This window comes from Patiria miniata, unplaced genomic scaffold, assembly GCF_015706575.1.
Source record: "Patiria miniata isolate m_02_andy unplaced genomic scaffold, ASM1570657v1 HiC_scaffold_4, whole genome shotgun sequence".
Taxonomy (NCBI): domain Eukaryota; kingdom Metazoa; phylum Echinodermata; class Asteroidea; order Valvatida; family Asterinidae; genus Patiria; species Patiria miniata.
Window position 1 is genome coordinate 10,909,876 of NW_024037071.1, and position 16,079 is coordinate 10,925,954.

Sequence of the window (16,079 nt, forward strand, 5' to 3'; positions counted from 1 at the left end):
GGAAATTTTGGAGAACTTTGTTAGTGAAAGAAAGAGTCCGGGCATATTTTTTCTGCACTTGGTGTTTCAGTCTGAATAACTCCCATCTTTAACGGCTTTCCTTCTCTTTCTAGGCTCTCATTCTGTGACCTGGCGGGATCGGAGCGGTACACTCGTACCCAAAACACCGGTGATCGCCTCAAAGAAGCAGGAAACATCAACACGTCATTGCTGACACTCGGCAAATGTATACACACACTAAGATACAACCAGAATCACCCAAAGTAAGTCGCTAGTTTCCTCATTTCATGCTCATTCAGGATTCCCACAGTCAGGAACTAAATTCCTGGAAAATCCTCAAAAGTCAAGGAGTTCTGTTGTTTTACAAGGAGTCGTGAAAAACGGATATTCCAAGAAAAGTAACGAAAAAGTCATGGAATCCTGTACAACCCCTGTGTATGTGATGAAGCATAATATTTGGCAGTCTTCCAGTTCCATGCCAGTTTTAAGAGGTACCCTTGTTTTTTTTTTTAATCTGTATCCGATTCCCCGTAAATGCAGTATTTGCGCTGCGAATTCCCAAAAGTAGAACACATTTCAACTCCAGTGAATTTCATGTCAGTAAATATTTCCTGACGTCGAAATTAACTTCGTATTTGTATTCGCATGAAGTATGAGCCAGCCTTTAATTAAAGTACAACAAATTGTTTACAAGCGGAAAAAATTTAAAATCTTTGCAAACATAAGGTCATCTCAAGAATCAGTTTTGAACAATCAAACAACTTTATAAACCAATGGGATTTTTTTATCATTTTTTGTTTCAGATCCAATCCAAAGATTATCCCGTTTAGGGAGAGCAAGCTCACACGATTGTTTCAGAGTTTCTTCATGGGTAAAGGCAAGGCTTCAATGGTTGTCAACGTCAACCAGTGTGCCTCGGGCTTCGATGAGACCCTCCAAGTCTTGAAATTCTCGGCAATAGCAAAACAGGTATGGATTTGAATTTTTGATGACTACAATTAATTTGTGGTGAAAAGCTGCTACAAACTGAGTGCTGAAACATACAGATTATACAGAGCCTGGGATTTTCAATCCCAGCAGAATGTTTGGTTTACTTTCTTTATCTTTCTTTCACCTTTTTTTAAACCATTCTGCTGGAATCCAAGCGTCAGGGTTTATAACTTGATTAACCCTCCAATGCAAGCATACATTCTGTGCCAAGTAGTCCTTTCAGTCAAAATTAATCAAGACTATTTTCAAAAGTAAAGAAATCCCACCCAGCCTTAACATAAAGCATGGTCATGCCAAACCTACCCGAAACATTAGAGATATAAACTGAATCCAAACTGAAACCGATCTTAACTCCCTCAAACCGACCCAACCCGGCAAAAAATAAGGTAAAACTGACCCGAACCGACCCCCCAAAAAAGAACATCTGGCTTGGACAAAAGGAACACTTCTTTGGCATGAATTCTTTTGCAAAACCATTGTCTCTCTCTCTGTCATACTCAGTGGGTTGATCGAGAGTAACTCCGCTTATTGATCTAACGCATGGTATCACCACGCGGTATCATGAAAACTGTTACAATGTATCTATTTCACTGTCAGTCCTGATCCGTCTGGAGAAAATTAATACCGTGGGAACTTGATAGTGCGCTCGGTGGCCACACCACACAATGGGCTGCGGTCACAGTGACTGTCAATACTATTGCATCACCTGAATTTCACAACTGTTTCGGTTTATTTTGTTTTTTTCAAAAGATGGCTAAACCGACCCGAAAATGTAAATGCAAAACCGAACCCAACCCGACCCGACTGAAAAAATGGACAAACCATTTCGGTTTGCGGTCGGGTTTGCACTTAATTAGTCAAAAACCATTCCTTTGCCATTGTCCATCCTTTTCTGTGAAACGCGTGTTTGGCTGGTGATTTTACTTGGCTGCATTGCTTTTAATTGAGCTTTATATTTGAGATGTGAATAAAATTAACAGTCTGTTAATTAACTCAACAGGTGACCACAGTGACCTCCAAGCTGGACAACAAGTGGAAGGTCCCCGCAGCAGGCGGGCCCAAACTGGCCTCCTCCCGCGCCCTCTCCCTGGCCCTTCGGCAGTCGCTGTCTCGTAACAGGGCGTCGGTGGCTTGGGCCACACCCGGCCCCCAGCTAGACTCCAACCTGGACCTAACGACTGTCGATGAGTCCTTCGAGGAAGATGAAGATGATGAGGAGGATGACGAGGAGGAGGAAGATGGAGAGAGGACACCAAGGGAGTCCATGGTGAATGAGGAGTCCAGAGCTGTAAGTCTTGGGCTGGGGACAGGACGGAAGAGCTGTATTGAATGTCAAGAGTTTTCTTTTCCTTGACAATACATCTCTCTCGCCACATCCATGTTTATGTACAGACCTGTGGAAAGCTCAAAATTTTGTAGAGCTATTTGCACATCTGTAAGGGAATGCGGCTAGTGGTTAGGGTTTTTGACTCATGATCATAGGGTCAGGGGTTCCAATCCAGCTGCTGGCCATATGTTGTGTTCATTGGCAAGCCACTTCACCCCCACTTGCCTCTCTAGCTGGGGAGTAATCTGCGATGGACTAGCATCCCATCCAGGGGGAGTAGAAATATTCTCAGTTGTTTCATGCTACTGAAACCGGAGATAAACGCCAGCCTGATGGGCCACATTGGCTCATGACAGTCTTTACTTTTAAACTTGCACGTCTGCGTTTGTATTCAGATTGATGCAAAAAGTAAATCAATTCATCTAAAACCAAAAGGCACAATCGGTAAGTGAGGATTCATTTCGCTCTGTGAAAAACAATAAACATAATGCCATTATGCTCTTCAGTAAGTCATTGTGTATGAAATGTTCCTCATGTAGCCGGCGTGATGAAAGTTGCCTCAAGATAGAAGTAAATTTGAATTCTGAGTGTTGGTCTCACCAACAATGTTTTCATCAGCACTGTGTATGCAGTTCCATGAAAGAGCTTGCACGAGGAAAATTCATTTAGTGCTCTTTGTGGGGCTCGAACCCACAAACTCGTGCTGACTAGTGCAGACATCTACCACATGACCACTGAGATTCCAGGGTCAGCTGGCCTTTTGTCATAGTAGAATACTGCCTCTTAAGTAAGTAAAGTCCGTCATGAGCCAATGTGGCCAGCAGTTCTCTCCGGTTTCAGTAATATGAAATGACTGAGAATATTTCTATTCCCCCTGGATGGGATGCTAGTCCATCGCAGTACCCATTTATACTCCTGAAGAGAGGCAAGTGAGGATGAAGCAGCTTGCCCAGGGACACATCATATGACCAGCAGCTGCATTCGAACCCCTGACCCTCTGATCATGAGTCCCAAACACTAACCACTAGACAAAACTCCCCCATTGTAAGTAAGGTAAATCTTAATTATGGGATTTGCACTTCACCGACTGTTTTGTCTTTTATTTCTAAACTTTTCATTTCGCACCCTCTGCAGGCATTAATCAACCTGGTTGAGATGCTGAAGACACAGTTGATTGAGGAGAAGAAAAGGATGATGATGTTGGAGGTGCAGATCCGGGAGGAAGTCTGTCAGGAGATGGCCCAGCAGCTGGTCCAGATAGAGGGAGACTACAAGTAAGACATTACAATGTAGTGAGAGTTGAATAAGGACAAGTATAAGAATGATATTTGTGACGAAAGGGAGTTTATGGTTGGGCTGATGATGATGGTGATGGTAGAGTCAATGGCATTGTGTGGCTAGTTAAGGGGCTTTGTGTACTTTGTTGATATAGCTTAAAGTTATGATATTCATGAATGTGCGTAAACTAGCATCATTGGCAATCACAATAGCATTGGCCCAGCATTCACAAACTGCCTTTACTCTGTCTTTGACACTGTAAACAGGGGCACTTGTGGGAGCGTACATTAGAACTGGGTACCAGGTTACCCAACCGCTGATGTCAGAAACTGGTTCCAGATTATAGAATCGGGTAACCGTAACTAACTTTACCAGTCACTTAGTAACTTTTCAGACAATGAAAAAGGAAGGTTGTGAATGCCATTTGTTGGGACTTTTCAAAACGAAACTGGGGTACATGGAAAACCAATACAGATGGTACGTTTATGTGCATTTTTATGCGGGACAGATGACGCTCGCAAAAGTGTTAAGCTAAAAAGCTCTGTAGACAACTTCCGGGATTTGACATTTTGGGTTGGGTTTCTTTTATGCTTATAGGGCACCCGTGTTTTACTTCAGTAGCGCACCCTGTTCCCATACTGCCCGTAAATACATGCCACTAGGCACTTGTGTTCAAAGATGCTATGAAGCAAGCATATCCAATGAACATAATGTTTCTGCATCAGTTGACAAAAACTGGAACGCAATTAATCCAAAAGGTAATAAAATTGATTGAATTTCTCTTTTCAGGGACCAGCTGGAGAAAGAGCGTCTCACCACAGAAGAGATGTTTGAAAAGCGACTAGAAATGTACGAGAAATCGGTCAAGACTACGCGTAAGAGGCCGCGCCCTGACGACGAAGAGGAATACGTGTCAAGTCTTCTCCTTCATGCAGAGCAGACAAAAGTCCAGGTAATGAAATCTAAGGTGGTTGAAAGGGAACAGAAAACCAACAAGTTAATGTACTAATGCTATGTACTCATATCCTCGCTAGCCAGGGTAGTCTTACTCTTGAACATACTAAGACGGTACCCTGACAAAGCGAGTACATATATCTACTAAACACAGCAAAAAAAGAAAGTCCATACTCATTGGAGGGTTCATAATTTTGAATCTGATCATCTTACGATAACGTCATATACATAGACCTTTGGGGAATTTTGTTAGCTACATTTTGATACCTCGTTTACTACCAAAGACTGTAAATCGTCTAAGATTGACAGTTTAAAGATTACGCCAGGAGAAACGTCACGAAGGCAACACAAACAATTCTTGAGGTCAGCATGACGTCAATGGGGAAAACAAAGCCACGTGTACGTACTGAGTCATGCATAGATCGCCGTATTAATATGAATTTTCACTCATTTCTTTAATTCTCTCGCTTCTTTCATTGTATTTTCGAAGTGTTGTTGACTCCTGAAATGAGTTATCAGTATGTGGAATACACAGCAACTTTTAACCATCTTTGATGTTTCAAGTTTTGACAATATTGGCGTCAAAACCACGAAATCTGATGCGAAATCTAAAATGTCGCTGTACTTCATTGCAGCATAGCTTCACTTCCCTTTTTGCCTGTGTTTGTTTTCCCCTTTGCGCTGTTGCTACGTGGAAGTGCAACGAAAGTCCACGGATGTCCGATCTCGAGAATCTGACTGACTGACGACGAGTGTTAAAATAGTAAATAGTGTGGACTTGGTTTGCCAGGGTAGTCTAACGACGCACAAGAATTGAACTACCCGGGCTAGCAAGGATGTGTACTCATTTCATGAACATTAGATGGTACTTTGTTACGAGAACTCAAGTCAGTAGAACACTTTGCATGTGTGTGCACTGCCTAATTGTATTTTGAATGTGCACAAACTCATGTATAAACCTATCGTCTTTGTGCATTCAATGGCAATGAAGTGTCAATCTGCCTCCCTAGAGCTTCCTTTGCTTTGGTTGAGGCTCCTTGTGTAAGAGATTACGGGTTCGAGTCCCATCCCAGCAAGTTTGTGAATCTTTACTTGTACACATTGTCCGTATTTCTAAAGGAGTTGTTCCGAAATAATAGTTTTAGTATCCCATCGACCACGTTGCTGTTTTGCAATCTCAATTCAGAACCAGGAGAAGATAAATGAAGGCCTGCGCCAAGACATTGAGACGCTGAAAGAGGCTCTTGAAGAGAGCCACGAGAAGATGAGCTCGCAGGACGAGACGTTGACGGAGCTGCAGAGGTTGACAGAGGAGAGCAAGCAGGCCCTGAGGGAGGCTGAGGCTAAGCTATGTGCCAAAGATGAGAAGTTGGACGCATTGCTCCATAAAATACAAGGTGGCCAATCCACTCACGCTATCAATTCTATCAGGAAGACCCCCTTCAATGGCGAAATCATTGTGCTAGCTATTGTGCAGATAATCGGTCATGGGGCAGTAGCGTTGCACAGTAGTATGCATAATGCTTTCGCCACTGAAGGGGGTGTGTACAGTGTTCAGTGATCATGTGCCTGGATTCATCTATATTATAGCTTTGAGGGGATTCAAGAAAATATTGCATGAGCTATAACAATATAACACTAGTTGACGAGTGCAATATTGTCGTAGTGAGTGCTATATATATTCTTGTATCCTCTGAAAAAAAAAAAGCCATCCAATAATATTATTTATATCAGGCCGACTTCATTTGCAAGAAATACCTTTCAAGACACTGTCTTTATTTTTTCTTATGGTCTTCACTTACCAAAACAACTTTTGCGCCTCATGAAGCTGCCATTGTGGTTGTTGACAACAGTGCGCATATACCATGCTGCGCGTCTGCGTACGACGGTACCGCCCGCAGCGCTATGTTGACTGGTTGACAACTGAGTTTCTACGCTCTTGATCGTGCGAATATGCCCGGATGAGGGCAATATCAAAAGTAATATTGCCCTCATCCTGGTACTTTTACTGACATAATAAATTATTGCTGTCATCCGGGTACCATTTACGAAAGTATACACTACGCTGATTTACTTTTACCGCTGGAAGCCTGTTATAAATAACAATGTAGAATATTTTACTGTGAATGTTTCTCTACGTCAAATTCACTTTGCATTTTGCCTGTATGAAGTGTGAAATAGCTTCAATACTGTGGCCCCTATTGAGTGCTGTTCCTCTCTGAAGAAAAATTCTGGACATTATTCTCAATAGTATTTCATGGTTGGCGGTCTCCTCTTGTCAGTGTTGTGGATTGATATGTAATGAGAGTTTATTTTGCCCCACAAGAAATTTGCTTTGAAAATATCAGGTCAATTCAACACGCGGATCTTTAAAGCTTGAAAACATAAATTATTTCCAATTAAAACAAATGTCAGATGTTGTTAATTATATTTCCAACCACTTTACTTAGATTACAGGACCATTTGCCTTCCTCCCCCCCCCCCCCCCCATTTACCCTTATGGTACTGAGATGTTAATTTTAATGTTTCCGTTTCAGAACTGGAAGACATTCACAAAGACTCCAGACAAAAGGTGTGTACCGCAAACAACAACATGAAGTGCTTCGTGGTCATAAAGAATATTTATTTGTGCTTAGTGGTAATTAAGAATGTTTATTTCATTTCCAGTATTTAGTATCATTATTTTGGATGCTGCAAGCGCGATGTAGAAAGCACATTATCAAGTATACAAATTAAATCTCCTCCAGTGAAACTATTGTGATTTTGTATAATGTTTGGATTTACACCAGAGCTGCACAATTTTACAACCTTTGAGTAAGGAAATAGATAATCCAATCGGGTGATTCTTTCAATTTGGGGTCCGCAGAGTTTTTCCCTGTTTCTGTTGCATCTGACACGTATGATTTTTTTAATTCTAGATACACTCCTTAAAGCCCGGTTTATACTTCATGCGAAAGTGTAAGCGAAGCGAAATTTGTGGTGTCAGCAATATGTTCGAAGCCATTGTTTACAATATGACTTTCGCTTCGCACTTGCTTTCGCATGAAGTATGAACCGGGCTTAATGCAGTTGTCCTCCAAGAATGATTATGAATATCAAACTTCCTACCAAACAATTAAGAAAAAATATGAAGTCACTCTTAAAGGGAATATACATCATTTGCTTTTGCTGTAATTTTCAGAAATGGATGGAATTGGGGGGTTGGAAATATATAGCAAATATAGTTACACTGACTTTTTTGAGGTTTTGGGTTCAAAAATGCTATAAAAACCAAGAAAAACAATCATTTTCCTGTAGTCTGGTTCCCTGACTCCATTTAAGAAGAAACAGAGCAGTTTACATACATTGAGGTATTGTAAGGTCAGGGAACCAGTCTAGCTGGCTTGTACCCGTTCATAGGTGTGTAATCGATTGCAAACAAGTGCGATGGTCAATTGGGGCCAGTATTTGGAAAAAAGCCAGTTTTTTCCAACGCTGGTCGGCCGACCAGCGTTGGAAATTGATACAAAAATACCACTTTTCTTGAAAATGACAGTATACCAGGTGCCACGATTTTACAGGATGCTTTACACTGTCATTCATTAACAGTCCAGCAAGGTATTTCAAAATGATTTGGTAGTTTTATTTTTTGATGTTTGCAAATGTTGTATTTTCCCTTTAATGACACTTGAAAGAAAAATTACAAAGTTCCAAGGTTAACATGTCACATATTGGACACTACATTTATGGAATGACCCATTTGTTTTGCAGTTTAAATAAATTGGATTTAATATTTATTATACATGTATTAACAGAAAAAAATAACCAATCCAAACACATTTCCTTCTGTTTTCTACAATGAACGGACGCTTGTGACACTGAATTCTCATTCATGATTCAAGTTGGAGCAGGAGACAAGTGACAAGGAGAAGGTTGCCGCTGAATATGAGAGAAGCCTGGCCCTGAAGAGTCACGCCATTGAGGAACTGGAGGACACCAATGAGGAATTGGAGGACGCCAACCGCCGCTTGCAGCAACAACTAGGTCTCACTGAGGTAAGTAGACTCTTGAATTCTAAATAAAAGAGGAAAAGAGGCATTTTCAGATTTATTTCAGGGGAGAATGCAAAATTCAACAGTTGGACAAGGCAAACACGTTGAGGTTTTCAAGGTTTAAGAGGGTTTTGTGAGTTTAGAAAAGGTAAAATCTTGACTTACCCCTTGTTTAATTTTGCATTCTTCCTTGAATATTATAAATATCGATTTACATGTATGTAATATTGAGAAAGCATTCATGTACTTCTATTGCCGCATTTGCCACAACAGACAAACCCATTATGCCCCGCCCACTGGGCCGGTACACACACAATGATATGCGCGCCTCTCTAATATGCTGTAATGTATGGTCCAGACACGCGTGCACACATGTCGGATATTTGTACACGCATGTTGGATGTCAATCACAACTGTAATTCATCACATCATGGAGCATGGCTTCATTGATAGTCTATTCCAGAGAAACATATAATACTCTATCCGTTTGTGTACTAGCAATGGAATTTAATTCTGTCTCATTATTGAAAAAAATTCCTGACCTAATTTTGACACCAAGTAGCATCACACTCTTTTTGATTTATCACGCACTTTAAATGTAAATATGCATACCAAGTATCCCCTTCAGTCCGGAACATCACGTTTAACTGATGCTGCGTGGTCATGTGGTACTATGTAGAGACCAATTCTGTTAAACAAACTCAATCCTCAACAAACAGAAGACAACTGTTACCAAGTGTAAGTCCAATAGACCTATTAGACATACTAATGACGTCACGCTTTGTTTACACGTTCATTTTCCTATGGTAGTCAAGCAGGAAGGATTCAGTATCATCCCCAGATCCCATAGGTAAGCGGGCATGTAAACAAAGCCGTGAAGTCACTATGCCTTAGGTCTATCGACTTCGTGGGATTGGACTTCAAAAAACTGAAAAGGTGTCGAGTTCATTCACAATATTTTTCATCGCAGAGGAGGAGGGACCACCTTTTAAAGAAAGAAAAATGACTTTCTGTCGTTGGACCAGAATTTGAGCAATGATATTCTCTTTGTAATTACCTCAAACTCTTACCTTTTTGTCTTTAGAAACTACAGACGCAGCTGTCCCAATCAGAGTCGACCCTGAAGGACACCTACCAGGTCATCCAGACCCTTGAGCAGGACATTGACAAGCTCAAACGCCAGCTGGAGGACTCTGAGAATGAGCTTAGCGAGTCAAAGGTCCATCCTGTTGATTGTCCTGACAAACTCCACGCTGAGAAGCTGCAGAAGAAAGTCACTGCACTGGAGAAAGAGGTTAAATTTGGTTTTATTGTTTAATTATCTATTAAATATTGATGTACGTAGCAATTGTTGGACACATTGAACAAATTGGGTAATTCATAGTTATTGGGTAATCAAAATAATGGCCTTCTTCTGAAAGCTGATCTAAATCAGGGTTTCCACATTCATGGAATAATCCTGGAAAATCATGGAATTGAAAGCTATCACGGAAAGTCATGGACAAGTCTGGGAATATTTCAAGTAAAAAAGTCATGGAAAAGACATGGAATCTTGCACAAAAACCATTTGTGATGATGCGCAGCATCTGTGAATGGCAGTCCAGTTTGAAAATACTGTACTTCCTTTGTGTGCATATGCTCTAAACTAGTTGCACATTCAGTGCACTGGTGTGATGCTTTTGAGGTGCTCAGTGGTCTTAGTGTCAAACTGGAAGGCTGAAAGGGAGTGACGTCTCTTGCCCTCTAGAGCAATATAGGCTCCTAAGATGCCAAAACAGCAAAGGACTTGGTCTTGCAAAGCCTGAGTTTGTGTCCATGGAATGTTGTGTTTCAGATTTCTGTGGGAACCCTGAGAATGCATATAGGTTAAAGACACAACATTTTTCCTTGTGTACTGCTAGTGCAAAAATAATGTGTAACACATCTTCCCCGCATCACTTTGCCTCCAGATCCAGGAGCAAGTGGCCAGCAAAGAAGAGACACTGGACAAGTGGCGTGAGGAAAAGGACAATCTCGTCAATGCCCTAGAACAGATGGAGCACAGGATGACTTCCCTTCTTGAGACTCAGAAAAACAATGAGGCTGTGTTGGCTGAAAAAGATCAACAAAATGAACATCTGGAGGTAACAATTATAATTGGCCTCAATACTTATCTATGTTTATTTCCTTGGGCATACAAGATTACTTTAAGCTTGTATATTGGAGGTTTTCCTGGGCAGAATCTCATTCAGCCGATTGCAGCTACGCGATGTCATGCACAAAACCGATGAGTAATAGGTACTGCACACGTATGTGCGTCATGTCAACACTTGCGCGCACCCATTCTTGGTTTCGCTGAATTACAAACCAATACTAACTGAAATTTCAAAAAAATGGTCACTTGATGCATCTTTGGAAATGGCCTTCTTTTATTGGTTTCTTTAAAATGACAGCATGCCCGAAAGAATAATTTGACAGGGAGTTTATTGTGATTACTTTCTTTAAACCAAGTATCTTTAAACCAAGTAAGCTTTTCAATGTTACTTTGTCAGTAACTTTTTAGATAGCTGCAAATGATCTACTCTACCTTTTTAAGTACTCACTGGCTAGTTTCATTGATCTTTTGATGGAGGGGAGGGGTCTCATTTTCTGGAACTTGAAGATGGTGGTTGAAGACCTGAGATGGTGGGGTGGCATTACAGCAAGGACCGTGAGGTCACAGATTTGGGTGGTCTTAAGGCATGAAACGATTGTACATGGAACAGAGTTGAGCCATAGTCCATCTTCCCAGTGTGTTTGCTTTGCCCCTGAGGTCACTTTAAAATGCTTAGCAAAAAATTGAGTGATGATCTCTTGTGTTATCATACTAACAGTCCCCTTCCACTTAGCGTTTGTTTGTTTTTTTTTTTTCATTAAAGACGCAGCTGTCCCAATCAGAGTCAAATCTGAAGGACTCCAACCTGATCATCGAGGCCCTTGAGCAGGATAATGACAAGCTCAGAAGCCAGTTGGAGGACTCTCATAAACAGAATGAGGCAGCGTTAGCTGACCAAAATGAAGTCAGTGATCTTAAGGTAATGACCATATAACAGGCAATAGTGTTAAATTCCTCACTTAGCGCATTAAATGTAAAAAAAAAAAATTATGAGGTTTTTTTGTGTATTTACTCGACAAAATCGTAATAGTTTTAAAACTTTTTTACAGACTTAAGGTTGAACATTTTTCTTTGGCATGGCAAAAAGATTTAGAGGAAGACTGTTTTTAAAGAAAGATCATTTTCAAATGCTAAACAGGAACTTGACTGACGATGTTCTCCAAAAACACCTTGCATTTTCTTTTGAACTTAAGGCCCAGCTATCTGAATCCGAGTCCACCCTGAAGGATTCCAACCAGGTCATCAAGACCCTGGAGCAGGACATTGAGAAGCTCAGAAGCCAGCTGGAGGACTCTCAGAATGAGCTTATTGAGTCCAAGAATCATCGTGTTGATTGTCCTGACAAACTCCAAGCTAAGAAGCTGCAGGAGAAAGTCACTGCACTGGAGAAAGAGGTTTGCATTGGGTTTTTTTTTTTTTTTTGAAATTTGTTTTCTTTCTTGGTTTTCTTTTTTTTCTTCTTTTTTTGTTTATGGAAAGTCTAATACGTAAGATGAGAACTTATTGGAATCATTTAAATGAATGCGAGGATTTTTCGGAGTTCTAGAGAATGCAGTTTTACTATACAATACTTAAAAGACAGGTATACAAGCCAAATTGCTAACAAGTTGCAGTTAACCTTTGGGCCTAAGAGTTAGCTTAAGTGCAGTCTTAGTGCAACCTCATGTTAACAACCGGGCATCTTCCGTGCATCACTTTGCCTCCAGATCAAGATGCAAGTGGCCAGCAAAGCGGAGACATTGAGCAATTGGCATGAGGAAAAGGACAGTCTTGTCAATACCCTTGAACAGATGGAGCACAGGATGACTTCCCTCCTTGAGACGCAGAAGAAGAGTGAGTCAGCATCATCCGAGAAAGATGAACGCATCCAGCATCTTGAGGTAATAATCACAGTGGACAGCTTCTGGGTTTTTTTTTTAAATTAGTGAAAGCGAAGGGAAGTTTTGAGTGACATTCTTTTTTATAATGATCTCTAATTCTATCTCTTTCCATTTTTTTTTTGGTGAACTAAAGACACAGCTGTCCCAGTCAGAGTCAAGCCTGAAGGATTCCAACCAGGTCATCAGGACCCTCGGACAGAATGTTGACAAGCTCAGAAGCCAGCTGGAAGAGTCTCAGAAACAGAATGAAGCTGCCTTTGATGAGAAAGTTAAACGCATTGAGGATCTTGAGGTACTAATTTCAGTGGTCTTCAAATGTATCGTTTCTATGGTACTTTCAGTCTTACGCAGTCACTTATCAGAAATCTGTTGCTGGAGTTTGGAGGTTTTCTCGAACAGTTAATACAAGGCATGCAACTTTTCCTCGGATCCACTAATTTTCTTTTTATTTTCTTCTCATGAATGCCATTACAAACTGAAAAATAATGTTCAAAGTCTTGTGCGGTTTGGAATTTCCTCTTTTTTTTTTGGTTTTTTTTTTCAAAATTCCCAGTTGCAAGTCTGTAATACAGTTCCACGTATAGGTTGAGAAAGGGTTTTTTAAGAACTTTCGCTTTTACAATGCTTAAGCCAGGAATAAGCAACAATTTGTTTTGAATTATCCCCAACTCTCCCCATTTGCATCTCCTTTGGAAACTACAGACGCAGCTGTCCCAATCCAAGTCAAGCCTGAAGGACTCCAACCAGTTCATCAAGACGCTTGAGCAGGATATTGAAAAGCTAATAGGCCGGCTAGAGGACTCTCAGAAACAGAATGAGGAAGTGTTAACTGACAAAGATGAACGCATCAAGGATCTCGAGGTACAATTATATTATACCTCACAGTAACTTGACAAAAGAACTTTCTTTTTGGACTGGACTGGAGTTTTAGAGTTTTTTTTTTTAAGTCATGAAGGAACATTACCGAGAAGTGGACGACCTACCGAATCAATGAATCAATGGGGAAACCTTGCTCAAAGTTAAGATGGGACTGGTACCAAATACCCTGTGAAATTGTTCTGCCCGAAAGTGGTATAGTTTGTAATAAATCAATCATTGAAGGTTGTTTTAATTAAGAAAGTTCCTGTTGGCTCTCTTTTTGATATATGTTAGCAACAGAATCCTGTTACGAGAAAAAAAATTCCGCATATGTTTCTCTGTTTTCTCATGTGTAGGAGCCATTTAGATAAAAACCTCCACAGGTTAGTTTTTGACCAAGTTTGTTGCTTGAAATGGGAAAAATGGAAAAAACAAAACATGCACATAATAGAAATAATGCTACGTATTTTTTAAAATTGGCAGTTCAATTTAAAGGTTATCACTTTACAATGGTAAGCTAGAACTGAGCAGCCATCTTTTAGGGAGATTGGGCTCAACCTGATCACGTTACAGATTGTGTGAGATTTTTTTTCCTCTTTTTGTTTATATAGTTCACAGCATAAACTTGAGACTTGGACTCGAACATCATCCCTGATCCCGAGTTGTGCATATTACTGTATGAGACAATGTACAACCATATAGTGTGGTAGCCAATCACCCTGCACTTGTAACAAAGACAAACGCCAAACCTGTAGTGTATTTTGTTGTTTAACTCTCCCCATTTGTATCATCTTTGAAACAAAAGACGCAGCTGTCCCAATCCAAGTCAAGCCTGAAGGATTCCAACCAGGTCATCAAGAGACATGAGCAGGATATTGACAAGCTCAGAAACCAGCTGGAGGATTCTCAGAGACAGAAAGAGACAGCGTTTACCGACAGAAATGGACGCATTGAGCATCTTGAGGTAACAATTACAATTGAACTGTCACTCGACAATGTCTCACCGGGATTTATACATAAACCGTTATAAACGTTCATTATCTGATTGGTGGGTCAGTGATCACATGTCATTCCACAGTAAATGGAAGTTCCATTTCACGGCTAGCTTTTGGCAGCTCCGACCAATCAGATGATGAGGATGTATTCAGGTGTTGTGTAAAACAAAAAAATGTATCACATTCGTGCAATGGAAAAGATATATATATGAGGTGACAAATTGAATGTTCCATTCCACTCAGTTTCGCCTTGTTTAATGGAACAGTCCATCTGTCACCTCATGAAATTGTTCTTACCATTGCACTCACAAACATTTTATTATTTGTATATTAACGACAGTGTTGTTCTTTTTAATTATTCCAAACTCTTTCCCTTTGTAACTCCTTCTGGAACTAAAGACGCAGTTATCTGAATCAGAGTCCACTCTGAGGGACTCCAACCAGCTCATCAAGACCCTTGAGCAGGATATTGACAAGCTAAGAAGCCGGCTGGAGGACTCTCAAAGACAGAATGAGGCAGCGTTAGCTGATAAAAATGAAGTCCTCAAGGATATTAAGGTAATAATCATAATCAATACTAGTGTTAATATCCTCATTTAGCGCATCTAAATTTAAAATACAACATTTGCTTTCGCCATAATTTTCAGAAAGAGATGGATTTTGGGGTAAGGATGTTTTTGTTACACTGACATGTTTAAAGTTTTGTGTTCATAGATACTGGAAAAACCAAGAAAAAAAATACTGTTCTTGTAGTCTGGTTCCCTGATCTATATACACAAGGAAATTTTCAGATCAGGGAACCAGATTAGCTGGCTTGCACCCGTTCATGGCTGTGTAACCGATTGCAAACAAAATGTGGACTAAATTTGGTAAAATGGGGCTAGTGTTTGAAAAAAGTCAGGTTTTTTTCCCAACGACGTGATGGTTGGCTGACCATCGTTGCAAATTGATACAAAATTCCACTTTCCTCGAAAATGACAGCACACCAGGTGCCATGATTTCACAGGATGCTTGAGACTATTATTCACTTACTTCAGGTACTTCATAATAATTTGGCAGTTTTTTTACGTTTGCAAATGTAGGCCTATATCACCTTCTATTAGACAAAATGTGTACGTTTTAAAACTTTTTTGTATAGTTCACCTGGTTGCATTTTATTTTTTCGGACTAAAGATGCAGCTGTGTGACTCCAAGTCAAACCTGAAGGACTCCAACCAGGTCATCAAGACGCTTGAGCAGGATATTGACAAGCTCAGAAGCCAGCTGGAGAACTCTCAGAAACAGAACGAGGCAGCGTTAGCCGAAAAAGATGAACGCATCAAGGATCTTGAGGTACTTGTTGTAAGAGATATCAGATAAAGCATGCACAGTCTCTTGAAAGTAACATGTCATATTCGATTTCCTCTCTGGGCTAGGCTTTAAGGATGGAGGTTCTCATGGCCACTGAAAATGTCCTAGAATTCTTCTGGTGCACCACGAATTGACGTATAGTATGTGGACTGTGCACAGGATACGTCACTTCATGGCGCAACCGACAAATTTAGGTCAGGTTTGGCTGGTTTTCGAGACTTGTCACTTTCCATGCTTTAGCCAGGATTTTTGCGTGGTATGCCCAACTCTCCCCTTTTTGTC

General features: G+C 40.5%; 1 protein-coding gene across 5 annotated transcripts in view; it reads left to right on the top strand.

Annotated features, from left to right (window-relative positions):
* Positions 1-16,079, top strand: part of LOC119740021 (kinesin-like protein KIF20B) — a 40,520-nt gene that overhangs the window by 11,705 nt on the left and 12,736 nt on the right. For 4 of the 5 annotated variants that reach the window (XM_038215209.1, XM_038215211.1, XM_038215212.1 and 1 more), the window contains exons 10-27: positions 114-263; positions 804-969; positions 1,991-2,278; positions 3,452-3,591; positions 4,385-4,547; positions 5,736-5,946; positions 7,087-7,121; positions 8,431-8,583; positions 9,665-9,874; positions 10,530-10,703; positions 11,478-11,633; positions 11,908-12,108; positions 12,421-12,594; positions 12,728-12,886; positions 13,297-13,455; positions 14,258-14,416; positions 14,847-15,005; positions 15,621-15,779. In XM_038215209.1, coding sequence (XP_038071137.1) covers positions 114-263; positions 804-969; positions 1,991-2,278; positions 3,452-3,591; positions 4,385-4,547; positions 5,736-5,946; positions 7,087-7,121; positions 8,431-8,583; positions 9,665-9,874; positions 10,530-10,703; positions 11,478-11,633; positions 11,908-12,108; positions 12,421-12,594; positions 12,728-12,886; positions 13,297-13,455; positions 14,258-14,416; positions 14,847-15,005; positions 15,621-15,779 — 3,016 coding nt within the window. The remainder of the gene's footprint in view (positions 1-113; positions 264-803; positions 970-1,990; positions 2,279-3,451; positions 3,592-4,384; positions 4,548-5,735; positions 5,947-7,086; positions 7,122-8,430; positions 8,584-9,664; positions 9,875-10,529; positions 10,704-11,477; positions 11,634-11,907; positions 12,109-12,420; positions 12,595-12,727; positions 12,887-13,296; positions 13,456-14,257; positions 14,417-14,846; positions 15,006-15,620; positions 15,780-16,079) is intronic. The other variant, XM_038215213.1, reaches the window with a different exon arrangement.